Source organism: Nerophis ophidion, linkage group LG25, assembly GCF_033978795.1.
Source record: "Nerophis ophidion isolate RoL-2023_Sa linkage group LG25, RoL_Noph_v1.0, whole genome shotgun sequence".
Taxonomy (NCBI): Eukaryota; Metazoa; Chordata; class Actinopteri; order Syngnathiformes; family Syngnathidae; genus Nerophis; species Nerophis ophidion.
The window spans coordinates 24,787,455-24,800,201 of NC_084635.1; the positions used below are offsets into that span (position 1 = coordinate 24,787,455).

Below are 12,747 nucleotides of genomic sequence, written 5' to 3' on the forward strand. Positions count from 1 at the left end.
CTGACATGGATATCTCTCCTTGAGGCAGTAAATGAGCTGGTCCTCACTCCCATCAGCTGCCACCGTCAGCCCACACACCTCGTAGGATACCAGAAAGCAACAATCAGCTATGGCTACTCTTTGCAACACACGCGCACACACACATACACACAGCCAGCCAGCTTACCTTGAATGAGTTGATCAGAGTGTCCCGATCCAGAGCATCCCAGGCTCCCAGGACCCAGTCCACCAGGAGGCGGCGGGTAGTGGCTCTCAGGTTCCCTGACTTGGTGTAGGTCTTGTCTCTGTCACCAGCCATCCAGTTATCATAGTAGTCACGGAGCTGCGCTTTAAAAGGGCCATTCCACACAACATCGGGGCCCTGCAGGTACTTTGTGCAACCTCCAGAGATAACAGCCATTGTAAGGTTGTAGCCCCTTTTGAGCTCTGCCTTCGTGGCCTCGCTTCGAGTCCCATGCAAGTTGCCTCGGTCCGAAGTGAAATTTCCCCACTGCCCTCTGGAGCCAATCCTTTGTCAGGTCACCATTAAACCAGCCATTTTTGGAGGAAGCTATGATCACCCCGGGGATGCTCTGCATAGCCTTTAGATCACGGACAGCACCTTTAAACACAATGTAAGGCTTCAGCTTTGTCCCGTCTGCTATGGCTGCAAGAGCCACCTTGACGCGTGCCTTCTCGTGGCCGGTGGTTTTGAGGCAGATGGAGCGGGCGCCCCTCTCATGGACCGTACTAAAACCAACCATGTCGAACCAGGCGGCTGTTTCATCCATGGCGATGATATTCTTTGGCTGGATTTTCTTGGCCTCTATCTGTTTAGTAGAGAAAACAAGGAAGTTGACAATCTTCTCGACGGGAGCATCCTTCTGTGCAACAGTTGTTCTCCTCCTGAGGGTAAAGTTGTTCCGACGCAGGAACCGATTTAGCCAGCCACTTGTTGCACCAAACACCACCCCGGTGTCTCTCGTGTCACTCGCGTTGGCATACAACTCCTTGGCCTTAATTTGGATCATTTTGCGGGACACACGGTGGTTCAGTCCATGAACGTGATGTATCCACTAACGCAAAGTAGCATCAAGCTCGTCGCTCACTTTCTTCCTACATCCGCCAGATAAGCGAGCCCGTTTTCCATCGATTGACGACTGATATAGTAGTGCTCCCTTTTTTTTTTTTCCATTCGCGTACATGTTTCGGGTCAACGTTAAACTGCCTGGCCACTGCCAAACCAGAATTCTTCTCCCTTAAAGTATTCCCATCCATCAGTTGTGGTGTACCGCTATACATGGGCTATTATTAGGAGGAGGCGTTTAATTCACAAAATGGGCTATTAGGACATGGGCGGTTATTTGCCCAAGGGCGTTTACTTGGTAATATACGGTATATAAATATATATATATATATATATATATATATATATATATATACAGTGGGGCAAAAAAGTATTCAGTCAGCCACCGATTAAATTATGACAGAGGTCTGTAATTTTCATCATAGGTACACTTCAACTGTGAGAGACAGAATGTGAAAAAAAATCCAGGAATTTACATTGTAGGAATTTTAAATAATTTTTTTGTAAATTATGGTGGAAAATAAGTATCTGGTCAACCATTCAAAGCTGGATGGAAGGAGGTTTTGGATCAAAATCTCACGATACATGGCCCCATTCATTCTTTCCTTAACACGGATCAATTGTCCTGTCCCCTTAGCAGAAAAACAGCCCCAAAGCATGATGTTTCCACCCCCATGCTTCACAGTAGGTATGGTGTTCTTGGGATGCAACTCAGTATTCTTCTTCCTCCAAACACGACGAGTTGAGTTTATACCAAAATGAATACATGGATGATACAGCAGAGGATTGGGAGAATGTCATGTGGTCAGATGAAACCAAAATAGAACTTTTTTGTATAAACTCAACTCGTCGTGTTTGGAGGAAGAAGAATACTGAGTTTCAGTATTCTGTGGATTGAGCAGTAACTTAGATTCACTGGGAGGAAGAACTGGTCCGACGCAACAGGTCCAAAACGGGAGAAATAAAAACAGGACCAAAGCTAACTTGACCACTGAACTCACAAAAAATATCAATAACTCAAAACGCTCCGGCTACGGAGGGAAAAAAGATGCTACGAACAAAATCTATTAAGTAAAACAGAAGGCACTCCACCGGAGGCGATGCTAGGAAGCTAATCTTACCTGACAAAACTTACAAACCAAAATACTCCTGTGGAATACAAAACGTGGTTATGGCTGTGGAAGAAGATACGAAACCCTCTGGCACAGGACAGAAGGAGGTCGAGACATTTATACACATGAGGGAGAGTGACACAGGTGGGCACAATCAGACAATCAGGAAAGACATCAGACCAGTGATACAGGAAGAACAGCAAGTGATCTGAAACGAGAAGAAGAGTTTAGTATTTCAAAATAAAACAAAAAGTGACAAGACAACCTGAAATCTGACAAAAAACGGACAAGACTTCACCCAGGTGTGACAGAATTGCTGCTTCGAAGTAAGAGTGAGGCAAATATAACTCTGAGAGTCTGTTTATTTCATTTAAAAATTGTTTATTTTTGCCTTTCTCTTCATCTGTTCTTTAGGTCAGGTTTTCCATTTAGAGTCTGCTGGTGGTTTTACTTACGATGAGGCTGCAACTCAGTGTCTTGAGCACAACGCCAGCCTGGCCTCAGCAGGAGAGCTCTATGCAGCCTGGAAACTGGGTTTTGACAAGTGCGATGCAGGCTGGCTTAGTGATCGAAGTGTCCGTTATGCCGTCAATAAGCCGTCTCCTGAGCGTGGGGCAGGCAAGTCAGGAGTTCACACCGTCTATGCCCATCCCAACAGGACAGGCTACCATGATATTAACGTCAGATTTGATGCATATTGTTTCAAAGGTAAATACAATCAGAAAGTTGCATTTGTGTTCATTTCAGTCAGAATGCTTTAGTAAGTTTGGTTTTGTTCTTGAATTTCTACAGTAGACATTCAACTAAGTGCAAATGAAACTGGACCGAACATCACCGACATCCAGGAGGCCATTCTAAACTTAACGTCCATCACAGATTTTCTGAGACGTGGTAGGTACTATTTCAATCATGAACTCTGTCAGGGGTGCCCATTAGGTTGATTGCGGAGGGTGTGTCAGTTAGATCGCTAGTCAGGCATTGAAAAAAATAGACCTAAAAATGAGCAATAATCACTCTTCACTATGACTTCACTGAAAACGAGAAACACTTTTTATTTCAACAGACTCTTGCGCCATAACTGCATTCAAAAGTCTAAAGACTGACTGCACAGTTCCTGTCTTCACAATAAAAGTGCTGCTCCTGTCTGCACTATCAAAATAAGAGTATCAGAAAGCTAGTGCACACAAGCAGGCATGCTACTTAGTCTGCCTCCAATGTATTTTTTCTATAGTGTCAAAAAAAACAATTGTTAAAGCTGGAAAAATACAATGCTAAAAACACAACCACTTTTATGTGGTATTAGACAGAAAGGAGGAATGTGTTCTTCTCCTCCACAATGCAAATTCAAAGTTGTGGAAATGATCAGCACTACTGTGAATCCTGTCTGTTTCCAATCAATGCAAGTCATCAGAATCAGGTAATACACCAACTTAAGGCAAAAATATGTGTTAAACATGCTTGTATTTTTATGAAACATCTTCAACATGTTAACAAAAAAATTGTCCGTTTTATAAATTTAGGGTTGTCCCGATACCAATATTCTGCTACCGGTACTGGTACTCATGTGTATTTTGATACTTTTCTAAATAAAGGGGACCACAAAAAATTGCATTATTTGCTTTATTTTAACAAAAAAATCTTACGGTACATCAAACATATGTTTGTTATTGCAATCCAAGAACAATTTTAAACATTGGATAACATTGTGAACAAACAAGACAACTTGTCTTTTATTAGTAAGTAAGCAACAAACCAAGCGCCCCTAATTAGTCTGCTGATATATGCAGTAACATATTGTGTCATTTTCCATTCTATTATTTCGTCAACATTATGAAGGACAAGCTGTAAAAATTGCTTATTAATCCAATTGTTCATTTACTGTTAATACCTGCTTACTTTCTGTTTCAACATTTTCCTTCTACACTTGTGTTAAAATGTAATAATCACTTATTCTTCTGTTATTTGGATACTTTACATTAGTTTTGGATGATACCACAAATTTGGATACCGATCCTATACCAAGTAGTTGCAGGATGATAAGTTGGTCATAATTGAAGTCTTCATGTGTCCAGGGAAGTATTTCCTGAGTTCATAAACATATAATATGAATTTTTTTTTTAACGGAAATTTTGTGATTATAAAAATGATCAATGCAATAATTGTAGTATCGACTAGATACGCTCTTGTACTTGCTTTCATTACAGTGGATGTCAGGTGTAGACCCACCCATTTGTTTACATTCAGGAGCACCAGGTTTTTAGTGGTTATGCCGGTGAGCTATTGTATCCTCCCACAGTGTGTAGTTAAGCATGTTTAGCTATTCCTCGTCCTGCAAGGATGATATTTATAATAAACATACTTTATTTGGCGCCATGGAGGCGAGAATTAGTGATTTAGAAGTAGCTAAAACACTGCCGACTGCGGATGGATGTTAGCCACTAGCTGGCTAGCCATGTCTTAAAGCACCTCTTGCTTAGGGCGTTTCAGTGTTATAGCGTCACCTTTCTGGTTAGTTTTTAAGCCAAATAGTGTCCCTTTTCTGTCCTCACACTGTTTCTGTTTGTATGTATTCCGTGATTGTGCACTGCTCGTAAACCAGCAATGTCACGACATGTAGACGGCATGCCATCATGCCCGTTTACAAAAAACAGACAACCAGTACTAATTAGAGGCGGTATGGTACCGATTATGTAAAGTATCGCGGTACTTACTAGTACAGGGATACCGTACAATCCTAATATATGTATATATATATATATATATATATATATATATATATATATATATATATATATATATATATATATATATATATACACACATATATATATGTATATATATATATTTGAGTTGAACTCAATGATCTAAAACTTTTACTATACACTCAAAAGACCTATTCCTCTCAAATATTGTAAACAAAACTGTCGAATTTTGTGCAAGTGAGCATTTCTTAATTGCCAAGGTATTCCGTCCCACCTAACAGGTGTGGCATATTAATATGCCGATTAAACAGCATGATTTATTGCACAGGTGTGCCTTAGGCTGCCCGCAATGAAAAGCCACTCTAAAATGTGCAGTTTTATCATACAGCACAATGCCACAGATGTTGCAAGTTTTGAGGGAGCGTGCAGTTGGCATGCTGACTGCAGGAAAGTCCACCAGAGTTCTGAATTGAATATTCATTTCTTTACCACACCGTCTCCAAAGGCATTTCAGAAAATTTGGCAGTACATCCAACTGGCCTCAAAACCGCAGCCCATGTGTAATCACACCAGCCCAGGACCTCCACATCCAGCAGGTGCACCTATATGATTGTCTGAGACTAGCCCCCCGGACAGTTGCTGAAACATTTGGTTTGCATAACCAAAGAATTTCTGCACAAACTCTGAGAAACCGTCTCAAGGAAACTGCATGCTTGTCATCCTCATCAGGGTCTCGACCTAACTACAGTTGGCAAATGCTTACTATCGAGGTCATCTTCACGGATGAATCCTGATTTTCATGTTGCAGCATGGCAATGCATGGCCCCATGTTGCAAGGATTTGTACCCAATTCCTGAAAGCTGAAAACATTCCAGGTCTTGCATGGCCAGCATACTCACCGGACATGTCACTCATTGAGCATGTTTGGGATGTTGTGGATTGGTGTATATGACAGCGTGTTGCAGTTCTTGCCAATATCCAGCAACTTTGCACAGTCATTGAAGAGAAGTGGACCAACATTCCACAGGCCCCAATCAACAACCAGATCAATTCTATGCGAAAGTGATGTGTCTCACTGCGACCCTCAATAAAGCAAAACTGCACATTTCAGGGTTTTTTGGGGGGCAGCCTAAAGTGTAATAATCATGCTGCTTAATCAGCATCTAGATATGCCACACCTGTGAGGTGGGATGGATTATCTTGGCAAAGAAGAAGTGCTCACTAACACAGATTTGTGAACAGAATTTGAGAGAAATTGGTCTGGTGTATATAGTAAAAGTTTTAGATATTTGAGTTCAACTTATGAAAAATGGGAGCAAACACAAAAATGTTGCGTTTATATTTGTATTCAATACACACGCACACATACACACACATATATATATGAGGAACAGGTAGATCACCACGACTTGGTCGTTTGAAAAGTAGCTCGCCTGCTGAAAAAGTGTGGGCACCCCTGAACTATGTGTTTGTTAAAATGTTCCACTCATCTTTCATCCCCTCATTTCACCCCTTTTATGTATATCTGTTATTTCAGTTATCCCACCTATCCGTGTGGAATCTTCAGGCTCTGGTTCAGGTTCATCAAACTTTGGATCAGATTATTTGGTTGAGAATACCTCAGGAGACCTCTCTGGCTCTGGGCTTGGATACAAAAACAATGATATCTCTAGAGACCTCTCAGGATCTGGAGCCTATTTGACCACAGGACAGCTGTCTGGATTGAGTTCTCGAGACCACATTATCTCCAAAGAACTGAATGGGCCTGGAAGCGTTTCTGGTTCTGGGGAACAACTGACCCCTGGAGAGCTGTCTCGATTGGGTTCTGGAGAGCAGATTATCTCCAAAGAACTTTCTGGCTTTAGAAGCCTGTCTGGTTCTGAAGACCAACTGACCCCAGGAAAGCTGTCTGAATTGGGTTCCGGAAAGCAGGTTATCTCTAAAAAACTGTCTAGCTCTGGAAATCTGTCTGGTTCTGGAAATCAACTAACCTCTGGAGAGCTGTCTGGATTGAGTTCTCGAGACCACATTATCTCCAAAGAACTGAATGGGCCTGGAAGCGTTTCTGGTTCTGGGGAACAACTGACCCCTGGAGAGCTGTCTCGATTGGGTTCTGGAGAGCAGATTATCTCCAAAGAACTTTCTGGCTTTAGAAGCCTGTCTGGTTCTGAAGACCAACTGACCCCAGGAAAGCTGTCTGAATTGGGTTCCGGAAAGCAGGTTATCTCTAAAAAACTGTCTAGCTCTGGAAATCTGTCTGGTTCTGGAAATCAACTAACCTCTGGAGAGCTGTCTGGATTGAGTTCTCGAGACCACATTATCTCCAAAGAACTGAATGGGCCTGGAAGCGTTTCTGGTTCTGGGGAACAACTGACCCCTGGAGAGCTGTCTCGATTGGGTTCTGGAGAGCAGATTATCTCCAAAGAACTTTCTGGCTTTAGAAGCCTGTCTGGTTCTGAAGACCAACTGACCCCAGGAAAGCTGTCTGAATTGGGTTCCGGAAAGCAGATTATCTCCAAAAAACTGTCTAGCTCTGGAAATCTGTCTGGTTCTGGAAATCAACTAACCTCTGGAGAGCTGTCTAGATTGGGTCCTGGAGAAAAGATTCCCTCCAAAGACCGGTCTGGCTCTGGAAGGCTGGCAGGTCCTGGAAACCAACTGGCTTCAGGAGACTGGGGGATCTCTGGGGACCTGTCAGGTTCTGGTGACCAGGTTGTTTCTGAAAGCCTGTCTGTCTCTGGGGACCAGCTTATCTCCGGAGACTTTTCGAGCACTAGTGACCAGTATGGCTTTGGAGATAGTACAGGTGATGTCCTTCCCTATGGTACACTAGATCTTAATGATGCTGTTTTTTCTGTATCAGGGATCAGTGGAGAACCAACAATTTCTGATGTCTCTGTTTCCAACAGTGATGCGATTCTACCCAGAGAAAACTCAGTTTCAGAAGATTTTCAAAAACCAGAAGAGGCAGGCACAGAAATTTTTATGTTACCTTCCTTTGAAATAGTTTCAGGCGCACTGAGTGGTGGTGGTGGTGACCTATCTGGAACGGCGACTGGACATGGTTTCAGTTCTGCAGAGAGTAGTTCAACAATTGAATTTTCAGGGGAGAATGGGCAGTCCTATGGAATGGAATCTGTTGTTATTAACAGTCTTGACTCATCTGTTTTCAGTGGTTTCTCAGGATTTTCGTCTTCAGGAAGTGCTAGTGCAGGAGGTGTTCATGAAGCCGGAGTTGCTCAGATCTTGTTCCTAGAGAACAAATTCATTGATGCATTTACCCCTATTACCCAAAACAAGCATGAATTGGGAGGGGGACTGCTGGTGGTCAGTGGTTCTGAGGACAGTTCTAGAATGATTAGTAAAGATCAAAGTCCAACTGCTGGAAGTGGTTCTAGAGTGGATGTGACTTTTAATGGGTCAGAGCCCATTGACCTAACCCAGACACCATCTGGGAATAAGGAGGCTTCTGGGTTTTTACTCTACAACTCTGGAGAGGGCAGTATAAGGCATATGTCAGGAGTTAGCGGCTTAGATCTCAGTTCTGGGTCTAGAGTGTCTGGGGAAGGAGGCAGTGTTACATTTTTAAATGAAGATGTTGAAACAGCGGTATCTAGAAATGTTTTGATGTCTCCAGAGAGTAAACAAGAGGCAGTAGAGTACAGTGGGACAGAGATCCACAACAGTGGCAGTGGCTTAGTCACAAAGAGTGGAGATGCCACCTTGTCAGGTACTGAAGAGTCATCCCAGGTGCTACCAACCCTATCCACACAGTATGGATTATTCAAGACTGTCACACCCACACACTATCGGGCTCTACCTTCTAAAATTGATCTGGCCTTACTTCCTGATCCCCCAACTGTAGTAACACCTGTTAAGGGTCAGGAGGATGCAGACAACATAGTAGGTATGTTATTAAAATACAGTTTGACATGTTTGTTGACATATATGATTTTATGATCAGATATATTTAGTAATGTAACATACTTTTTTAACAACATCAAATACTTCCTACAAAAATTCCAATCCTTCGTCATAGAGTTGAGTTGAGTTGAATTGAGTTGAGTTGAGTTCAAGTTTATTTCGAACATGCAATCATACAACAAGATACATCACAATTTCCAGTTTCAGAGTCAGTGATAATTGCTCATCGCAACTGCTGAGACTGGTTGGTTACAGTAAGCTTTAAAAAAAAAAAAAAAAGTCAAAATGCAGAGGAAATACAGTATTGATAACATAGTAGGCAAATGTTTACAAACTGTGACAGGAAGTGTTAGAAGCAAGTGATTCTGGAAATGTTGGGATCAGTCCTATACCAAGTAAATATAGGGTCAGCGTTGTAGATATCAATAATGAAATAAATACTCTTGAATGATTCAAAATGTTCCTACTTTTGTGAAATATAATGTTTATTATTTGTGAACGATAAGAAACGAACTAAACATTATGCAAATATGCGTAAAAATATAAAATAGTACCTCAACTTACAAGCGCAAGTGGTTCTATGACGGATTTCTAGTAACTCCAAACACTCGTATCTCAAACCAATGTTGCCCACTGAAATTAATTTAAAAATCTAGTTAATCGGTGATTTCCCCCGCCTGTCCGCGCCCTAAACACTACAATTTTAACACGTGGCATGCCTTTTAAAAAAGGAAAACAAACTTGTGGTGTTTAATAACAGTACAAAAGAATGTACTACAAACAACTACAATAGTTTTATTAAATAATATAATAAGATATGGCATCTGCGATGAGTTGGCGACTTGTCCAGGGTGTACAACGCCTTCCGCCCGATTGTAGCTGAGATAGGCACCAGCGCCCCCCGCGACACCCCAAAAAAAGGGAATAAGCGGTAGAAAAATGGATGGATGGAAGTTACGGCATTTCCCTTGGGAGTTGGATAATGCAGGGTAACAATAGCAATTGCTATTGTTGTTAATATTGCACACATACGTCTTTAAGTTACGGACCACAGGTCAGAGTTGACAGAAATACATTGATGGATGTCTGTGTACCTCCATGAATAAAAATACAGATTGAGCTCTAAAATATTTTGAACTTATCATTCTTGTAGCAATCCGATACTGATCCTACCCTTGGTATCGATGCATACCACTACTGTATGCTTAACAGCTATAAAAAAACCAACAACCATGAAATGTTGATATTACACAATTTAAGACCAAACAAAATTGAGAAAAGTAAAGCTTGAAGGTAATACTGTAAAGGTAATTACATAAGTGAAAAACGTAAGTCATTTTCACAAAGTCACAAACTTTTTCAGGGGACCCAAATCCATGTAAATCAAACCCCTGTGGTGATTCCTTGTGCACAGCTGAAAATGGGTTTGCTGTTTGCCAGGGTAAGACAACATTTTCTTGTTTTTAATGTTGTGCATTGTGTTTCTTTCATCTTCACTGTGTCCTGTTTGTATGTGTTTGACATTGGGTTTGTGAGTTATCTATCCTGTGTGTTTATTTCAAACATCCCCATTCAGAAGCCCGATGCCCTTGTCCTTCAGCTTTGCTTTGCTGTGTGCATGCTAAGAATGAGGCAGCATATATGCTTCATGGCAATTAAAGGGGAACGTTATCACAATTTCAGAAGGGTTAAAACCAATAAAAATCAGTTCCCAGTAGCCTTTTTTATTTTTCGAAGTTATATTCAAAATTTTACCCATCAAGGAATATCCCGAAAAAAGGCTTTAAAGTACCTGATTTTCGCTATCTGTATATCCACCCGTCCATTTTCCTGTGGCGTCACTGCGTGACGCCAATACAACCAAACATGGCGGATAGAACAGAAAGATATAGCGACATTAGCTCGGATTCAGACTCGGATTTCAGCGGCTTAAGCGATTCAACAGATTCCGCATGTATTGAAACGGATGGTTGGGGTTTGGAGGCAGGTAGCGAAAACGAAATTGAAGAAGAAACTGAAGCTATTGAGCGAATAGCTATTGAAGCTATTCGCTTAATAGCTATAGCTGTAGCTATAGCTGTTGAAGCTATTGGGCGATCACCTTCTAACCAACGATTGCATCTTTTGACCACAGGAGCAACTTAAATCTGTCGATTGGTAAGTGTTTGTTTGGCATTGAATGTGGGTGGAGGGAAAGGCTGGATGCAAATATAGCTACAAGTGTACATACAGCTAGCCTAAATAGCATGTTAGCATCGATTAGCTGGCAGTCATGCCGTGACCAAATATGTCTGATTAGCACATAAATCAATAATATCAACAAAACTCACCTTTGTGATTTCGTTGACTTTATCATTGAAAATGCATCTGCTTTGAGTGCCGCAGGATATCCACACATCTCTGTCGTAGCATTGCTATCGTCGGTGAAATGTGCAGAACAAATGAGGGACTTTCGCATCTTTTGAAATTGGTGCAACTTGAATCCATCGATTGGTATGTGTTTGTTTGGCATTAAATGTGGGTGGAGGGAAAGGCTGGATGCAAATATAGCTACAAATGAGGCATAACGATGCAATATGTACATACAGCTAGCCTAATTAGCATTTTAGCATCGATTAGCATGCTGTGCTAATCGACAGAAGTCAACTTGAATCCGTCCCTGATCGTGTTGTTACACCCTCCGACAACACACCGACGAGGCATGATGTCTCCAAGGTACGGAAAACAGTCGAAAAAACGGAAAATAGCAGAGCTGTTATGTGTTTGAGAAAATGGCGGATTGCTTCCCGTTGTAACGTCACGGGTGAAAGGTCATCGCGCCGACAGCGAACAATAGAAAGGCGTTTAAATCGCCAAATTCACCCTATTAGAGTTCGGAAATCGGTTAAAAAAACATATGGTCTTTTTTCTGCAACATCAAGGTATATGTTGACGCTTACATAGGTCTGGTGATAATGTTCCCCTTTAAACAAACCTGACATTTTAACACACACTTGAATATTTGTACATCTTTTATATTTGGTCAACTCAAATAGATCAAATATTAGGAGTGGTCCTAATGTGCTGGTGTAATATGGATCAGAAATTCACTAACTTTATGGGTTCCGCCAATAATCATAAACCCACTTGTCATACAGACTAACCATTTCACCTTTACTAACCATGCTGTACTAAAAACAGTAGTGTTGCTCACACCCTGTTTTGCAGAGTTAGATGTCTGCCACTCTGATCCTTGTGCCAATGGAGCCACCTGTGTGGAGAGTGCCGACTCTTACAAATGCTTATGCCTGCCGAGCTACGGAGGGGAGCACTGTGAAATTGGTATGAGTTCAGCTTTGGCTAGTAGACACTAACACCGGCCTCTCAAAAACAACCGAAGCGAATCGAGCGAACTGTAGATAAACAGACATAAAATAATGCACTTTCATTCAATACTGTTCTGTGTAAGTTGTTGATGCTGAAGATGCTTATCAATGAAGGAGATTTTATTTTGCAGCTAATCAAATCACCTATTTACTTGGACCTGTATCTGCTGCCCAACATTTCACTGCTCATCAATTTAAGCAATTATTGGCTTGGAAACCTATTTCTTGATCGTTCAATCATCAATCAATCAATCAATATATTAATGTTTATTTATATAGCCCTAAATCACAAGTGTCTCAAAGGGCTGCACAAGCCACGACGACATCCGCGGTACAGAGCCCATATAAGTGCAAGGAAAAACTCACCCCAGTGGGACGTCGATGACAATGACTATGAGAAACCTTGGAGAGGACCGCGTATGTGGGCAACCCCCCCTCTAGGGGAAACCGAAAGCAATGGATGTCAAGCGGGTCTAACATAATATGATATTGTGAAAATCCAGTCCATAGTGGATCTAACATTATAGCGAGAGTCCAGTCCATATTGGATCTAACATAATAGTGAGAGTCCAGTACAT

The 12,747-nt window shown here is 41.6% G+C and overlaps 1 protein-coding gene across 1 annotated transcript in view; it reads left to right on the top strand.

The window, feature by feature from the left end:
- Positions 1 to 12,747, top strand: part of LOC133542987 (aggrecan core protein-like) — a 49,275-nt gene that overhangs the window by 24,049 nt on the left and 12,479 nt on the right. The window contains exons 11-15 of the mRNA XM_061887308.1: positions 2,593 to 2,886; positions 2,971 to 3,069; positions 6,418 to 8,787; positions 10,168 to 10,245; positions 12,012 to 12,125. Of these exons, the coding sequence (XP_061743292.1) occupies positions 2,593 to 2,886; positions 2,971 to 3,069; positions 6,418 to 8,787; positions 10,168 to 10,245; positions 12,012 to 12,125 (2,955 nt within the window). The remainder of the gene's footprint in view (positions 1 to 2,592; positions 2,887 to 2,970; positions 3,070 to 6,417; positions 8,788 to 10,167; positions 10,246 to 12,011; positions 12,126 to 12,747) is intronic.